Raw genomic sequence first — 19,323 nt, forward strand, 5'->3', positions numbered from 1 at the left:
GTTGTGCTTTAAAAAATTAGATACAATGCTGTACCCATACTGCTTTTATAGATCATAGATAGGCCCAAAGCTATGGAGCTGAAAAGGATTTAACTCTTAGTGATGATCTTCATTTTGTAGAGGACGAAACTGAGGTCAGAGGAGTTCAATTTCAGCATTGTCTTCATTGTACCATACTTCCCATTTCAAAGTATTATCAATGAACTATCACTCTTCTATGTAAAAAGTAAGTCTTGGAAGCTCCATCTTATGTTGTTTTTCTACAACACTAATATTCTTTTATTCATTAACTAAATTGGTGAGTGAGCCCAAACAAAATGGATTTTCCCCTTGTAGGAATAAAGACTAAACTCCAGTTGATGATTGTGAGGAGAGGAGGAAAAAAATCTATAAATGTATTCCTTATCTTATTTTGTTTAGCCCTTTGTAAGACCTTTATTTGAATTTTTGCCCTTACAGATGGCCAGAGCAAATGAAGATAATATTTTCTTTGCCTGACTTCAAGCTTTGGTATACAATAATAGAGATATCTGACAAATTTAAGATTTACAGAGTGCTTTACAAATATTATTCTATTTTATCCTCAAAGCAACCTTCAGAGATAAGTACCAATATCATCCCCATTTTACAAAGTTGAGGAAACACAAACAGATTAGGTGACTTGCCTAGGGTCACACAGCTAGTAAGTTTCCGAAACCAGATTTCTGGTCAGGTCTTTTTGATTCCAGGGCTATCTACCATGCCATCTAGCTGCCTCAATTAGTTAAGGGTTCTTAACCTCTCTGTGTATGTCATGGAGCCTTTTTGTAATCTGGTAAAATCTTGCATTTTTACTTTTTAAATAAAAGAAAATGCTAAATTTCAGTGAAAAGTTAGTTAAAATAAAAATGCAATTTTTCCCCCCCTATCCAGGTTCATGGACCCTTTTGAAATCTGGGACCCTAGGTTAAGAACCCTGATCTAGAAGATGTAATGACAGAAAAGTAGAAGAAAAATCAAATGTTCCTCTAGGTATAGCAGATACTAATTTTTTTTTTTTTTTTTTTTTTAATTCAAGAGTTAGCATTTGGCTAGCTAATGTAGGAGAGGCATTTCTATTTTATAGCTAGGGAAGAAATCTCAAAGGTAATCTAGCCCCACTGCTGCCTAAAGCAAACATCTTTACATCTCCATTAAGTGGTCATCCAGCCTTTGAAAGCCAACCAAAGACAGGAGGACCATGAGTCCTGAGAATAATGTATTCTAGGAGTTATGTGAGAAGGCAAGCCAGGGTATTTAGAGTGAGGCTATTACTCTTTCAGAGTATTAGTTACACTTGTCAAGTTGCACTGAAGATGGCTATTTCATGCCTCCTTTTTCACTGTGAGATAGAGAGAGAACCTTCACAGACACTATTTTTACTTTGCTACGAATAACACTTTTTGATATATACCATGATCGCCTATTATCGGGCATTTTAAAAGGATGTGGGAAAGTATTGTCCCTTCTCTTGACACTAATCAGCTACAAGAGTAATTGTCAATCCCTAAAGAGAGTATTCAGTGCTGCCATTCCAGAAATATTTTATTTATAGGTAGGGTTATATTACAACATACTTTGTCAGATTATCAAGACTCATTTTTCCCCATATGATCACACTGATGTCATAAAATCAGGCAGTCGGCATGTAAAGAGTGGTTCCAAGTGATTATGGGAAGTATTTATATATAAATGTATATGTATATATATGTAAATTTATGAAATTCTGTTGCAATGGAGTGACCCCTTTAAGGCAAAGGTCCTGGAAAACGCCTTTGATTCAAAGTAATGCAGCAGAAATCAAGGAGGAAAATTTAAGATCACAGAATGTTTCCTATTTGTACTTTGTTTCAAATAATTTCTGGCAAACAAATTAAGTAATAAGAACTAAACAGACCTTAGGGGCCAATGATACTTCTCCCAAAGGCCCCACACTTATTGATGGTTTTTCTCTGGCACTGAGAAGTCATTCATCTACAAGATGACTGAGCCTAACATTTCTTCTTTCACTCATCTTCACACAGAGCTTGTAGTCCTGAAGTCTGGAAGGATTTCAGCTACTTTCTTGCGCAGTTCTTCTCTCCTTTCCTCCTTTAATTTTTCTTCTTTCATAAGTTTTGGAAATTTTTTCCATGTCTGAAATGCAGTTAGAAGAATCCTCCTTTAGGAAATAGAGAAAGCAAAACACAAAGGAAAAGGTTACATTCTACTTTGCAAACTTTAAAAATTACAATATCGTGAATGAGACTTGCATAGCAAACTCTGTGGATAGAACATCTTCTAATTGTCCTGTACTGCTTTGGGTCAAGCACTATAGAATTTGTAGAAGAGTTTAGACAAGATACTCTCTCTCCTCTCCTGAAACTTGTAGTGTGATCAGGACAGAAAACATGCAAAACAGGCAAACAGACTTAGAAGAACCTGGAGTAATTTAATGAACTATACAGATCAAATGAACAGAAACAGGATTAATACAATATACTTATTGTAAAGAAAAACCATAAGAACCTTTAAAACTTTGATCAATGCCATGATTAATCATGACTCCAATTAATTGTTGAGGAAGCATGTTTCCCCTCTTGGTGGAGAGATGATGGATAAGACATATAATTTTTAGCATATGGTCTAGATATAAATGTGTTGGGCAAAACTATCTTATTTGTCAATAAGTTGGTTTTTTCTTTGTTTTTGTCTTTTTTTTTTTTTTTTTAAGGGTATGGCTGGGTAGTGATGATACTAAAAAAGAAAAAAGTAACAATGAAACATAAAAATACACACAAGAGAGCTGAATGAAGTTCAGAATGGGATCCAAGAAGCAAGTCAATGACTATATTAAACTGCATTTATAAAAACAAAACAAAACAAAAAACTCCTAAGATATACATAGTGGGGAAAAAACCTGCATAACATAAATATGAAGTCATACACATTCATACATCCTTTTTTTCTTTATATTCTGAGATGCTTATATTTGTTTAAGTACATAATCAAAAAGAATTTTTATTTATTTACTTTTTAGTTCTTGGTTAAATTCTTGACCCATCCCTCACCAAAATGTCAGAAAAGGCCCAATCAATTTAGGACCAAGCCTCGATTATTCCAGCATTTCTGATCTGAACTAACAAGCCCACTCACCTCAAAGGTAACTGACACAAAGTAGAAGATTTAGAAAGAGAAAAGGTTCTATCTTTTCTTGTTTTATGCTTCTTTTATGCTTTCTTCTAATGCTATAACTTTTCCCTGATCCTCCTTTGTTCCTTTTGTTCCCCTCTCTCTTCTGTATAGGTGTAGATTTAAAGTTCATATCCCTTCATTTTGCTGATAAGAACACTTAGGGTAAGGATTATAAATAACTTTCCACAAGTCACTAAGTAGTAATTGGCAAAACTGAAACCGAGATTGTCTGACACCAAAAAAAAAAAAAAAAAAATTAAAAAAAAAAATTGGTCAATATTTATTATGTGCCTAGGTCTGCTAAAAAAAAAAAAGTCAAAAAGTTCCTGTCCTCAAGCTTATAACCTAATGGGCAAGACAACATGTAAAAAAATCCACACAAAGCAAGCTATATAAAAGATAAAAAAAGGAAATAAATAATAGAGGGAAAGAATTAAGAGGTGTTGGTGAAAGTAAAAGAAGAGATTTTAGTTGGGATTTAAACGAAGCCAGAGAGGTTGGCAATTGGAGCCGAAGAGGAGGAACATCCCAGGAATGGGGTTCAGTCAGAGAAAATGCCTGGAGTCACGGGATGGAGTGTCTTGTTTGGAAAACAGCCAGGAAGTCGGTTGTCACTCAATTGAAGAGATTATGCTAGAAAGGAAGGCTTATGAAGACTGGAAAGATAGGAGAAGGGTAAGTTATGAAGAACGTTTTGTATGGAAACAATAAGAAGCCACTGGAGTTTATTGAGTAGGGAGGTGACATGATTGAACTTCAATTCTAATGCATTTTTCATTGAATTGTGCTGACTGTTCTTTCCTCTTATAATCTGTGTGTCACTTACAAAGGGGTGAAGAAGAAATTGAATTTTCAGGAAGTCTGTAAAAATTGGTTGGGGACAAAGCCAGAAAAACCAAATAAAATGAAATTTGTTTCTAGTAATTGTAATTAGCCTTGAGCTCAGTTTTTTTGTGGGGATTTCAAGATTTGTTTGGTTTTTTTTTAATTGCTGATTGCTTGTTGTCTCCTTCGTTATAGTGTCTTTTGCTCATTTGTGTATCCCTAATTGCTTAGCACAGTGCCTGGAGCTTAAGGTTTGGATTTTGTTGTTGTTATTGTTGTTGTTGTTTTTGAGTGAGATGATCCTCTTTGCCCTCCTTCCTTTTTCCTTGCACTTGGCCTGGGCAATTATTTGCTCTGATAAGGGGAATTTCTACTCAGGGAATTTTTAAAACTAATGAAATCACAGGCCCAATCCAAAAGAAAAAAAAGTAAGATGGGGAATATAAAAACTTTAAATGACAGTCTCCTACTTCTAGGAGCTTAAAATCTGGGACAGAGGATGAGACAAGTCTGTGGTTCCTATTCCTGACTTCTTTATTTCTGTTAATGATACTATGATTTAATGTTAAACACCTTAGTTCTAAATCTTAGTCAGAATTTCTGATTCTATCTCTCATCCTACCATATTTACTGATATCAGGTCCTGTCAAATCTTTTATTTCTTCTCTTTCTGCCAGAGAAAACATTGCTATAACACTATCTTTGCATTTTGCATCCAGATTGTTGCAATGGTTTAAGTGGTCCCCCTGAACACCTCCTACTCACTACCACCACCTGATCAAACTCCTCCAAACTTTTCCTGGTTACCTAATACTTATAGGATAAAGTCCAAACCTCTTGTGTGGGCATTTAAAAGCCTTACACAAAGTGTCCCTTCCCAACTTTATATGTTCCCCCATGTAATCTTTTCATTCCAGCAAAACAATGTTTTTACTGAACCTCAAACCAACCTAGTGTTTGGCTTCCTCTACATCTATGTGTGGATGCTTTCTCCCTGCCAGAAATAACCCTCATTTCTCCTCTCTACAAATTATAGAAATTCTACTTATTTTTTAATAGCATCTCCATTAAGCCTACCTTGACTACTTTAGATGAAAGTGATTTTTTTTTTCCTCCTCTGAACCCATGACACTTTTATTTATCTGGCATTTAGCCCTAGACAGCTATTTAACTGTGTATACATACAGTTTTACTACACATGTCTTTTGTAATGAAACTTTGATTTCTTGGAGGGATGGGTCCATGTCCTGGACTTTTATTCTCTCTACAATGTGTAAAACAGGGCCTTACATTAAATAAAATGTTTATTTTTCTTATTTAGAGTCTATGTTTCTGATTAGGTTTAATTACTCTCTATTAATGTCCATGTTTTATTTTATGAGCCAAGTTGAATAGAATCAAACTGGAGGCTGAGTTCTGATTACAGAATTTCAAAATAATGATGTTGATATTATAAGAGAGAAATGTTCTCCTTCCCTTTGGTTCCAGCATGTAAAAATAGAAGATATATAGAATGCTTTGGAAGAGATGTAAATTCTAGAATATTATCAACCTACACATTCTTGCAGATTAAAAACTCAATTCTGAGAACATTCAATCCTTAGTACTATTGCACATTGTTCTGTTGCAATGAGACTGGGGAAAATGAGATGATCAATGGCTTCTATAGAATAATGAAGCACTGCAGATATCAATATTATTGTTTGATTAATTTACAATCCCTCTTTTAAGTGTAACAAACCTATTAAAGCTGCACTTTTGCAAATGACACACCTGAAAGGACACCTGTGCTACAGTGGTAGACTATCCTGAGTTAGTGTGTCACAATCTCTTCAGGTTGTTCCTCTACAGACCAAATGGATGTACTTGTGTGAATTCATCCCCACCCTATACTGAACACCTAGAAGGTGGCTCTGAAACACTCTAGTATCCTCCAGTTGTGGGAGTGTGTAGGAGTATGGATGGAAGCCCTGAGGAACAATCACAAAAGGCTGGAGATCAAAGCATCCACTCCCTATCATTTGACAAATAAGAAGGAAGTAAGACCAGAAAGATGAAGAAGTACTATCTGTAGTCTAGTGCTATTGAATCCTCATTCTGTGCAGTTTTCACTCTGCTAAACTGAAGAAATAGGATTAAGGGAAAAACTGGAGATGGAGAATTTGGTGATATGCCAAAGAGATACTTTCTGTTACCTTTTCAATTTGGTGTAAGCAAACATTTCCCCAGAAAAATAGTCCTGTGATATTTAAATAAAGTGTTCTATCAATTGCTATACCAAACATCTCAGAGGATATTTATCTGGTAATCTCCTTAACTAGAAAGTAGCTTTTCTATAACCAGAAGGGGAAAAAAAAAAGGTTGCTAAAACAGATATTCAAAAAATCCATTTTTTAAAAAATTTAATATATAGCTGGTTACTTGGCTTCTAGCCCAAAGCAAATGAGAAACTATACAATTGGAGAGGCCATCCTCTCCTCACTCTATATGCACTCTAATCAACATCCTCAGATTTTCATCCTCCCTGCCCTACAGCCACATCGGACTGTATCCTGGGGCCCCCAGACTCTGATAGGTGAACTTGTGTTTCCTTTTGCCCAGAAATAGGTGCTAATTATGTACAGTAAAATAATTAATGTTCATAACAATGATCCTGAGTTATCTAAGAAATGTAAAGTTATGTCCAGAATCTTCTATGTAAGGAGATGAGGAAATTATTTACTCTATTTTAAAAAGATTTTCACTAAGGATGGTTAAAATAAAAAATTTTTTGCCATTTAAAGGTAGACTTCAGTTCCAAAGACTTTGCTCCCTCCCAGGATGGGACAGGGACAGGACCTGTGATTTCATTGGTATAAGGAACTTCCAGGTAAGGTCATTTCCTCCATCAATACAAATTGGCACTTTCCCTGCCGGGAATATAACACATGCTTAATAAATGTTTATTGATTGTTAGAAAGCACTAGGTTAGGTGGCTTGCCCAGGATTACAAAGCCACTAGGTATAACTGGTACTACTTGAACTTAAGTCTTTCTGGCTCCGTGGTCAGCTGTTTATCTTCTGTACCACATTATCTTTTCATTACCTTATGAAGTAGGATAAAGGTTTTTATAATAAATAGTATTGTTATAATACTTTATAGCACCTGCTATATTTGGATAAGCTTCTTCCTTTTTCATTTATATTAACACACTATCCTATCACCATCTCTTATAGAATAGAGAAATCCATTTTGCAGATGGGGAAATGGGTCCAGAATTTCAACGCTAAGGTCTAAAACCAGAATCCTAACACCACTGTAGTGACAGTTTCTTTGCTTCTCTATCTCTTTCTGCTCCTCTCGCAATCAATGGTTGGGATGCATTCCAGTTCAATACATTCCAGTCTGTACAGCAAAGTGCAAGTTTATCCACTGTTTTTAGAATGCTGGATAAGCTTACCTAGTACTATGCTCCTTGGCAATCTGAAGCTTCTTTTGAGCAGCAATCTTTTCCTCACGGACTATATTAAGCCATGACATAAAAATGTTCTTCTGAAGAAATGTAGCACTAACTTTTCTTGCTTTTTCTTCTGCAATAGTTAGAAAATCTTTGTACTAGAGAGAGGAGAGAAGAACAGAGGTGAGAAATGTGGCTTAACCCCTTGTTGCTTTAGGCAAGTCTCTAAAAGAATAAATTGAGAGAAGATATCAATCCTTCATTAGTACACAACTGTAGTTCTCAAAGCATGATCTAGGGACTTCCAGGGTTCTTGAGACCCTTTGAAGAGGGCATAATGTTAAAATATTTTATTAAAATAAGACTATTCAATTTCTACCGTGGTAAATTGCCTTGAGTTGTGTCTGACTCTTCATGTCCCTATTTGGGATTTTCTTGGCAAAGGTACTGGAGTAGTTTGGCATTCCTTCTCCAGCTCATTTTACAGATGAAGAAACTGAGGCAAATGGAGTTAAGTGATTTGTACAGGGCTATATATTTAGTAAGTGTCTGAGGCCATATTTGAATTCATGCAGATGAATCTTCCTGACTATAGGGCTAATAGTGTTAGCTGCCCCACATGGTAAATATCATGGTAAATCATTAAACACAAAAACTCCTTGGAGCAAGGGGAGATTCTCAACAATTGGAAGAGTCTATAGTGGTCCCGAGACTGAAAAGTTTGAGAAGCACCAGTATAGTAAAGGCCTGCATGAGGGAATTCTCCACCAATACAATCCTTTTTATTAGAGAGAGGTTCCAGAAGAAAAATGCAGTGAGGAAAATAAATGCAGTTAGGTAAAGAATTAGAGAAAATAAACGTTGTGGTGTCTCAGGGAAGAAAATCTCTGCAAAGGCTATGGAAACCTAGAGAGTATGAGAACACAAACTATTAAAAGTCAAAATGAAAGAATAGTCACATATAAAGATAACAGGAACAGATTACATTAAGAATGTTTTCAAAGATATGGAGTGAGAAACAAAAATGACCTAAGAATGAGGACTAAACTGATGACTTTTAAAAAAAAATTATTAAATATTTATTTTATTTTAAATATTTTAATTTATTAAATTTAAAGATTTAAATTTTATTTTAAGTATTTCCATATTTATCATGTTGTAAAAGAAAAATTAGAACAATAGGGGAAAAGACTCAAGAAAGAAAAAGCAGGCAAACAAAAAAAAGTTGAAAATAGTGTACTTCAATCTTTCTTCACTGTGGTTTATAGTATATAATTTTTGATCTGGAGGCTATTAGGAGTTTTCTTTTAAGAAGTTTTTTTTTTTTTAAGGGACAGTTAATTCTTTATATTTTCATTTTTCTGTTTATCTCTACCTTTAATATAGTGTCTTGAAAGTAAATACATGTTACTCAATTAAAAAAAGAAAGAAAGAAAAAAGTATTCTTCAATCCACATTCTGTCTCCACAGTTCTCCCTCTGGATGTGGATATTGAAATTGTTTTGGATCCTGACACTGATGAGAAGAGCTAAGTCTATCATAGTTAACAAAAGTGAGGATAATTTTAAAGCAACCTTAATTAGTTAGAAGGATTTCCATTTTTTGTGCAAAAAGAATATTATGTTCAAGTTGATGTATAAAAGTATTATCTGCAATTGGATGCTGTCTGCCTGAACTGTCTGGATCATTTCTATCTGAAAAATTCCCAGTACATGATGAATTCAGAGGCAAACTAGGTTCAGTTTGCTTTTCATTTCATTAAACAGCAATCAAACCCTCTGATGTATTTTTCTTTTGGCCTTACCTCTAACCAGTTCCTAAAGGCTTTCTTAAGCAAGATCTGGGAATAAAGTTTATCTGCTTTGGCCACCTTCTCAGCCAGGTTTTCTTGGTTATAATGGAACCAGGTTAATAGATATTTCCTCTTAATTGTGGAACAATAATGATTTTCTGCCACCTGGACATTTTTGGAAAGTAAGAAAAGAAGTTATTTTTAGAAACACACATTGTCAAAATAAATAAATAGATAAATAAATAAAAGGGGGAGCTAGATGGCTCAATGGACAGCACCAGTCCTGAAGCCAGGAGAACTGAGTTCAACTCTAGCTATACATATGTATATATATTTGGCAGAGGCAATTGGGGTAAAGTGACTTGCCCAGGGTCACACAACTAAGAAGTGTTAAATGTCTGAGACCAGATTTGAACAAAGGTCTTCCTGACTTCAAGGCTGGTACTCTATCCACTGTACCACCTAGCTGCTCCAGCCATAGATATTTAATACTAGCTAGCTGTGGCTAGTTACTGGGCAAGTCACTTAATCCCAATTGCCTTGGGGAAAAACAAAATCCTCTACAACTTTATTGGATATGTATAGATGCTAGTAAGATAATTCAGGTGGTATTCAAAGGGCTTCCTTGGTCATACCTTTCAGTTAAGAATTATTTTCTGACCTTTAAATGCCAATTCAAATCAATAGACATTTATTAAAACCTACTATGTGCAAAAATGCTGGAGACACAAAAACCAAAAACCAAAAAAAAAAAAAAAGTCTGCCTTCAAGGAGCTTACAGTCTAATAAAGGGGGGGGCAATAAAGAGTTTATTGTCCCCAAGTCTGGTTATTTATTAGCGATTTTGACTAAGTAGCTGTCAGTTACACTCTTTCAATGACTGGAGGTCAAGGTATAAGAAGCTGGGACCATCTGAGTCTCCTTCTTTTGGGGGCATCAATTCCAAATGAGTTTACATTTCTTATGTACTTACATACCTTACCTCCACCTAATAGAGCTCTTCTTTTCCTTTGAGGTGCAGCTCAGGAATGATCTTCTGCATGAAGTTTTTGTGGATCTCCTAGGCTATTGTTATTGCTATCCCTATTGCTACTGCTTCTATCCCAAACTACATTGTCTTTAACTACTGTGTATAAGTGTGTATTTATCAACTTTATATTTATGCTTTATTTATTTAATGTTTTTTATAATCTCTCCCATCACAATATAAGTTCATTGACAATAGAGACTGTATCATTCTTTGTATTTGTACTCTTTAGCATATAGCACAGTTCCTAGAATATAAAAGGTGATTAATAAATGCTTATTTGTTGATTATAGTGACACAACTGAAGGGAAAAAAAAAAACCACAATTATCCATCCATACATTTTGCAATTTAAATGTTATTACTGAAATGAATTATTGAGTTGGAAGGAACTTTAGCAACCATATATATGACTCAGTCACATTCTCCCTTCTGCATAATTCACAGGCTACTTGTAGATTGATGATCTCTAATGTCTAGAAGCCCCAAACTTCCTATGACAATTCATCACACTTTTGGGATAGATCTTCCTTTTTAAGACTTCTCCCCCTCTAAATCCCAAGCCTAAATCTGCCTCTTAGCAACTTACACCTGGTTCTACCCTCAGAACCAAACTGAAGAAGTCTAATTCTCTTCCACATGAGGATGCTTAAAATAAGTGAAGATAGCTATCACTAGGCTAAAAATATCTCCAGTTTCTTTGGCTTGGGCTTGTGGCGTGATCTCAAGATACTTCATTCACCATGTGGCTTAATAATGAATGTCTTTCCTAACACATGAGGCTCAGAATTACCCAGAGGAACCGTGGATGGCCATTTGATGGGGATATTAGATTGTCTACAAACAATAATTTAACTTAGCAATCTAAATATGAGATTTTTCACTACTGAAGGAACTGAATAATATCAGTATTGAAACCAAAAGGCAAAATGAAGTTATAGCTGAACAGGATCAGGGAATAATAACTCTAGAGTTTTATTTCCAGATACTTTCTGGTTGATAGAGATAGCTAATAGATGAAAAAACTCAGGATCTGAAAAGAAAGATAGAATGAGTCTTGTAAAAGTAAATTATAAGCCACTTTTCTGCATGTTAAATATAACAAAGCTCACTAGAAAGAGAAAGAAAAAGAAATTCTGTTCAAGATAACTTTTGAATATATTAAGTATCTTTCAAGGTAGATAACAAAATTCCACAAATATGAGAACAAAACTTTTACAGAAAAAAAGAAAGATTTAAATAGTTGGAAAAATATAAATTACTCATACTTGGATTGTGCCACTGTAACGAAAATGACATCAGGATCTGATCTAGTTTAGAGATCCAATGCCAAATAATCAGAATACCAGAGGGTTATTTACTGAAGTAGAAAGAATAATAACAAATAACAACAACAACAACAAAAATAACCTGGAGAAACAAAAGATCAAAAATCTCTAAGTAAGGGGGGAAAAGAGGGATCTCAAATTATATTACAAAACTATTATCATCACCAGTATCATAGCCAACAGTTGTATAGCTCTTTAAAGTAGACAAAACATATTGCAATCATTATCTCATTTGATTATCAGAAAACCCTGGGAGGCAGATGCTATTATCCACCCCCATTTTACATAGAAGGCAACTGAAGCAGAATTTAATTGCTTTGCCCAATAATTGAGGCAGGATTTGAACTCAGATTTCCTGACTCCAAGTTCAGAGCATTAATTACTGCACCACACACTTGCAGTTAGAATTAAGAGGCATAGTGGATAATTATACTTGGAATAGAAAAGATCTGAGTGCTCATGGCATCCTTAAAAAAACTCTCATTCTATCCAAGCAGTCCACCTAGCTATTATCTCATCCCTTTTGTGGCAAAACTCCTTGAGAAGGTCATCTACAATAGATGTCTCTACTTTCTCTTTTTAATCCTTTGACTTCTGATCTCATCATTTAAACTGCTCTCTCCAAACTCTCCACTGCCAAATCCAATGGATTTTTCTCAGTCTCCACTTTTCTTGAACTCTCCGCAGTCTTTGACATTGTCAGTCCCCCTTTTCTCTCTCTTGGTTCTCCTTCTATTAATCTGACTGCTCTTTCTCGCTCTTTCCATTATGTCTGCTAATCTAGGGTTCTAGCCAGAGCCCCTTTCTTTTTCTCTCTGTTATTTCTCCTGGTGATTTCCTCAGCTCCCTTGGATTCAACTATCTCTATGCTGATGATTCTCAAATCTACTTAACTACCCCAAACTTTTCAGATAACCTCCAGTCTTGCACTGCCAATTGGCCCAGTTTTGAAGTGGATGCCTTAGAGACATCTTAAACTCAACATATTCTTTTTTAAAACTTTATTTTCCCCAGTTACATGTAAATTTTTTTTGGTTATACATGTACATTTTTTACATACTTCTTTATGAATTATGTTGGGAGAAAAAAATCAACAAAAGGAGAAAAAAAATCACAAAAGAAAGAAAAAGAAAAAAAAATGAACATATCGTGTTGATTTACATTCAATTGCCATTGTTCTCTCTTTGGATGTGGGTGGCATTTTTCCATATGAAGTTTATTAGGATTGCCTTGGATCTCCAAAATGCTGAGAACCAAGTTTGTTATAGCTAATCATTGCACAGTCTTGCTGTTGCCGCATTCAATATTTTCCTGCTTCTACTTGTTTTACTCAGCATCACTTCATGTAAATCTTTCCAGGCCTTTCTAAAATCAGCTTGTTCAACATTTTTTTCAGAACAACAATATTTCATTATGTTCATATACTGTAATTTATTCAGCCATTCCCCAATTGATGGGCATCCACTAATTTTCCAACTCCTTGCTACCATATAAAGAGCTGCTACAAATATTTTTGCACATTTGGGTCCTTTTCCCTCTTTTATGATTTCTTTGAGATACAGACCCAGTAATGGCACTGCTGGGTCAAAGGATATGTACAGTTTTATAACCCTTTGGGCATAGTTCCAAATTATTCTCTAGAATGGTTGGATTCTTTCACAACTCCACCAACAATGCATTAATGTCTCAGTTTTCCCACATCCCCTCTAACATTTATCATTACCTTTTCCCACCTAAGATGGTGGGAAATCTGGGAGATATGAAATGGTACCTTAGAATTGTTTCAATTTGTATTTCTCTAAGCAATAGTGATTTAGAGCATTTTTTCACATGACTATAGATGGCTTTAATTTCTTCATCTGAAAATTGCTTATAATCTTTGACCATTTCTCAATTGTATTCTTATAAATTTGACTCAGTTCTTTATATATTTTAGAAATGAGGCCTTTATTAGAAATAGTGACTATAAAATTTTTTCCCTCACTTTCTGTTCTCTTTTAATTTTAGTTGTGCTGGTTTTGTTTGTGCAAAACCTTTTTAATTTAATGGAATCAAAGTTGTCCATTTTGCATTTCATAATGCTTTCTAGTTCTTCTTTGGCCATAAATTCCTTTTCTCTCCAAAGATGTGATAGGTAAACTATCCTTTGCTCTCCTAATTTGCTTATAGTATTACCCTTTACACCTAAATCATGGAACCATTATGACTTTATTTTGGTATTAGGTATGAGAGGTAGGTCTATAGCAAGTTTCTGACATTATTTTCCAGTTTCCTCAGCAAGTTTTGTGAATTAGTATTAAACTCAACAATATTCAAAATTGAGCTCCAAATTCTCTCCCTTTCTAAACTGTCAAGGACATCACAATACTCTCAATCATTTAGATTTGCAAACTCAGTATCACCTTCCACCTTCATATGTTTTCATCTCACATATCCAATCTGTTGCCAAGTCTAGTCATTTCTACTTTAACAACATATCTCCTATATGGCTCCTCTCTCCAGTCATGTTCTTGCCCAGCAGGCCCTCATACTAGAGTAATAGTCTGCTGCCTGTTACAAGTCTCTCTCCAGTCCATTCCTCTACTCCATGGGCAAAGTAATTTTTCTAAAGTGTAGAGCTGACCTTGTCACTCCTCTTACTCAACAGACTTCAGTGGCTTCTTATAACTTCTAGGATTAAATTGAAAAAACTCTGTTTCATGTTCAAAGCCCTTTATAGCTTAGATGGCCAACCTCCTCTTCCCCTCCATGCTTTTCCAGCTTATATCTAACTCCATCATACTCTGATCCAGTAACACTAATTCTTTTAGCCATTACTTGAACCAGATCCTCCATCTTTCTTGCTCAGGGCATTTTTTCCTGGCTGTCCCTCATGTCTCGAATGCTCTCCTTTCTCATTTCCACCTTCTGGTTTACCTGGTCTCCTCCAAGTCCTCATTAAAATCCTACCTTCTACAGAAGTTTTTTCCCCAACCCCTCTTAATTCTCGGATTTTCCCTCTATTGATTATTTCCAATTAATTCTCTGTATAGCTTGTTTGTACATAATGGTTGGCATATTGTCTTCCCCCAAGTGAGCTCCTCAAGAGGAGAGACTGCCTTTTGCCTTTCTTTGTATGCCCAACACATAGTGGGTATTTAACAAATGTTACCGACTGAATGACTAATAATTTTAATGAGAATCTGCCCAAATTGATCATCAAGAAGAATGTCAATTAGGTCCACATTACAGGTCTCTTTTATAGAGTCCCACATGGTTAACTTTTAAGGTTAATTTTGAGCAATTTACTTTTTTCATTGAATATCATGTTGCTCAACTGTAACTTGATGTAAGAATCTGAAGAATGCTAGTACCTTCTATTTTAGATTAATTCATATATGCCCATTATGTCTTTTCTTTACCTTGCAAAAAAAATATTCTCAACCAGGAGAGCTTATCCTTTTTTGTGTCATGAATTTCTTTGGCAATCTGGTGAAACATATGGACCCTTTCTCAGAATAATATATATTTTTTAAAATTCATAATAGAAGGAAATGCTAAATTTCCATGAAGAGGTTAGTGAAAAATAAGGATATTATCTGTGTATCTGTTTATATCTCTGTGTGTGTGTGTGCATAAATTCTCTACAATGGAAATATATGTATATATATGTATATATGTATATATATATACATATATGTGTGTGTATAAATATATAAATTTCAGTTAGAGGTTATTGAAAATACAAATATATCTTTATACATATATATATATATATAAATTTCAGTTAGAAGTTGGTGAAAATAAAGGTATACTTAAATAAATTTCAGTTAGAGGTTAGCAAGTAAAGATATATGTATAAGTATATCAAATATAGGTACATAAATATCAATAAAGATATATATATATATATATATATACACACAAAGCTATAACTTCATTTGAGTATAGCATAAACACGCAGTGAAATATATTTTTAATTTCAGTAATCTCTGAAATTTATCATTTTCTTCAATTCTGAATTAAAAAAAAATTATTCCAAAAAGGGCTCCATATGCTTCTCCAGTCTGCCAAAGGAGTGAGTCCATGACACAAAAAAAGCACAAGCTCCCTTGATCAAAAAGTTTATATAGATCCATGTAAAAACTATTCTAGATCAGGACTGATTAATCCTTTTTAATGTGTCATAGATGGGAACTCTGATGAAAAATATATGTATATGTATATATATATGTATATATAAATCTATATTTATAATCTATCATTTATATATTTTTAATCAATCTGTCTTTATTTGTTATCCATCTGTCTTTATCTACCTATCTGTATATGTCTCTCTATCAATCTATCATGTCTGTTTATCTGTGGGTATGTTGGTTATCTATCTACATTATATATCAGCTATTTATGTATCTACCTGTCTACTTAACTCTGTCTCTTATCATCTGATTTGTCTCTATCAATCATATCTATCTCTGTATCTATCTTTTTATCTGTATCTGATTAATCTATCATCTGTATCTATCTGCCTATCTGCCTGTCTACTTATTTTTCTATCTAATATATCTATATCTGTCTCTATCATCTGTCCATCTATATCTGTCTTTTTATCTGTTGCTATTATCCATCCATCCATTTATCCATTCCTGTCACTCTCATCCATCCATGCATCTATCCATGTATCTATCTCTTTTGCTATCATCCATCCTTCTATTATCATTATCTGTCTTTACCATCTATTTGCCTAACTGTTTATCTGTCTGTATCTAATCTGTCTTTATATATATGTAATTATCCATTAATCTGCCTCTGTCTCTACTATCCACCCATCCATCTATCTCTCTGTGTCTCTCTGTCTCTTTTTTTCTCTGTCTCTGTATCTCTCTCTCTCTCTCTCTGTTTCCCTCACTCGCTCCCCCTTCCTCCTCCTCCCCTCCCCCCATCTCTGCATCTATCTATGGGTTTTCCCCATCCAGGTTCCCAGCCCTTGTGACAATTACCTCTAGACCCACAGGATAACTCCTGTCCCAGACAGGGGAGTCTTCTCACCTCCATGTGGTACCTGGTCTGACTCAGGAGTCTCTTCCATGGCTCCAGGCCCTTCCTTTGCAGCAGGACCCGCTCATAATGGTCCTTAGCCATTGCTTGGAGCTGCTGATTCCTCTCAGCTCTCCTCTGCCTCTCCAGTTCTCTCTGGGGAAAGAAGGAACCCCATGACTTTTTGGTGGCCATGGCGGGGTGGGCTGGCCCCAGCCTGGAGGTCTGGGTATCCCTGCTTAGAGCAGTAGGGCCCAGGGGTGGACTTACTTTCTCTTCCCCTCACCACTAAAGGGCAGGAGGCCTTGGAAGGGGGAAGGTGCAAGCTTGACCTGTCTGGCCATAGCAGAGACAGGGGAGAGGAGTCCCTAATCAGCTGGGAGGCAGCTCTGGATAGGCCCACCTTCCTCCTTTTCTTCCCCCTCTTCCCCCTCAGCAGTTTCCTCAGAGCCAAAAACAGGTAGGCAGGAGGAAGGGGGAGAAGGAGGGGTCACACTGGCCCCAATCTTCCCTGACACATAGGTCTGGTTTTTATTGGAGCACTAGCGAGCAAGTGCACGTACGCACAGACATACATGCACATATGGACACTGACATACAGGCTCGGAGACATGCACAGATGTACATGCACCTATGGAACAAGAGACCTAGACGTACACACACACACAGATACAGACACCCCCACCCCTGTAGATGTGCAGAGTACATGGTACAGCGGGCCTTCCCAGGCCCAGGGTGATCCTTTTGACAGGCAGCAATGGCAATGTGTGATCATTCCTGGTAAAGGGCCCACGGGCAGACAATCAGATGGCACCTCGAGGGCCTTTGGAGAGACCAGCCCTTTTTTCTATTCTTCTATGAAAACAGCCTCTAAAAAAATCTTAAGGACAGAAAATGTCCACAGTGAATAACACAAGCCAGCCAGTGTCCTGAGCCCCTGGGATGTCCCCAGGTACAGTGCCAGCTGAGGCAAGAACAAAAGCCTCCCTGGCGATTGACCCCGTGGCAGAAGAGCAACAATCAGGGGGATGCTGTTTCCCACTATCTTGTCTCTCACACTTGGCCTTAGTTAGGGAGGCCTGGCAGGTAAGGGACCCTCCTAAGTCCTTTCCTCTGCATCTGAGTGATAAAAGGGGATTGAGGAGCTTGACTCCCTGTAGGGGACAGGAGAACAAAAAAAGCCGGGCAGAACCGCTGTGGCCACACTGAAAACAGTGGGAGGGAGGAGTGTGCATGGGGGGGGGGGGGGCATTCTGTACTCTGTGAGGCTGTGAGATGAAAGAAACCTTGCAGAGCCCGCTGGGAGGACAGAACCCTTCTCGGACTCTGAGAACCTAGGAGGTGTCGCTTGTTAGACTGAAACAGTTAGGAGTCAAGCCAGATCTGAAAGGGGTTACAATGGTTTCTCCTTTTAAACAAGAAGCCAGAGTGGAGTGAGGAGGGATGGGGCATGTTGGATAAACTTAAGTTTCTTTGTCTAGCAGGACAAACAATAAAAGGAGAATCTGATGAGCTCTTCAGCGGAAGCAGGAATTTCAGTGACAAAAGCAAACGTCCCAAAGCTTGTGAGTGAGTCTCCTCAAAGTCTATCTGTGTAACTTACTCTCTGGAAAGAGTTAAATGATGATCGTAATGCTGTGGGCACCAAATGGAAAAGCCTCCTTTGTTCAAATACATAGCTCCCTTCTTAATAAAGCTCGCATAATAGCAGTGATAATGGTGTTGATGATAATAATAACAGTAGTAGTAGTAGTAATAAAAAATAGCTAGCATTTACATACCAGTTTAAAGTTTGCCAAATGCTTTAAATATATTATCTAATTTAATTCTCACAACAACCTCAGGAGCAGGGGTTTGCTGGCAAAATGTTCAATTGGTTCCCTAGGGGAGGAAATGTACTCTTGGCACACTTTTAAGTTTAAAATACGTTATTAACATTTTCTCTGTCACTTTCTTAGGTCTAGATAGTCAACAAAACAATAAATCAGCCCTAATTTGTAGTGTTTGCTGATCTCTGAGGTGTAAATGCTCATAATGAATATGCAATAATTATCTCACTAACTGATAAAAGCTGGTTGGAGCACACGCTTGCTTGGGTGGCAGGTGTTATTATTACCCTCAATTTACAGGTGAGGAAACTCAGGCAGACAGAGGTTAAGGAGGCCCAGAGCCAAAGCTAATTAGTGACTACAGCAGGACTTCTGACTCCAAGTCCATAACGCTCTCTATTGTACCACCTAAGTTTTAAGTATACCACTCTGCATAGAGATGTATCTGAATTAAGTGTAGTACACAGAAATACTTGTACTGTACGATTTGGGGGGATGGGGTGAGGGTGGGAAGGATATATGAAGAATCCTATGTCCACATGCCTAGCAGGAAAGTAAAATCTACCAAAAGAATCACCACTGATGTGAATTTTAAGTCTCAGAATTGAATTAATTATGGCTTGAGGCTTTTAACCTGTCCATCTGGCGCAAGCTGTTGACTAGGATCCCATGAGAAAAGGTTAGCAGCTGTAACAATGCTGTGTATTTATTTATATAGTATGTGACAGAAAAGTTGGAAGCATTTTAGTCCCAAACTTAACTTAGCTGGATTGCTTGGGAATGGGATATTCTGATTAAGTTTTGTGATTATCTGAGGGTCAATTAAAATTTCTAATTGGCTAAAGATTAAGAAGAAATGCCTATTTTATTTTGCTTCT

The 19,323-nt window shown here is 36.3% G+C and overlaps 1 protein-coding gene across 3 annotated transcripts in view; it reads right to left on the bottom strand.

Annotated features, from left to right (window-relative positions):
- Positions 1–46: 46 nt before the first annotated feature.
- Positions 47–19,323, bottom strand: part of CCDC191 (coiled-coil domain containing 191) — a 97,969-nt gene continuing 78,692 nt past the window's right edge. For 2 of the 3 annotated variants that reach the window (XM_074301230.1, XM_074301229.1), the window contains exons 14-17: positions 16,629–16,772; positions 9,259–9,411; positions 7,458–7,612; positions 47–2,179 (exon numbers count right to left, since the gene is read on the bottom strand). In XM_074301230.1, coding sequence (XP_074157331.1) covers positions 2,035–2,179; positions 7,458–7,612; positions 9,259–9,411; positions 16,629–16,772 — 597 coding nt within the window. In that variant the 3' untranslated portion in view covers positions 47–2,034. The remainder of the gene's footprint in view (positions 2,180–7,457; positions 7,613–9,258; positions 9,412–16,628; positions 16,773–19,323) is intronic. The other variant, XM_074301231.1, reaches the window with a different exon arrangement.

The sequence above is a fragment of the Sminthopsis crassicaudata genome, chromosome 3 (assembly GCF_048593235.1).
Source record: "Sminthopsis crassicaudata isolate SCR6 chromosome 3, ASM4859323v1, whole genome shotgun sequence".
In the NCBI taxonomy this organism is placed as follows: Eukaryota; Metazoa; Chordata; class Mammalia; order Dasyuromorphia; family Dasyuridae; genus Sminthopsis; species Sminthopsis crassicaudata.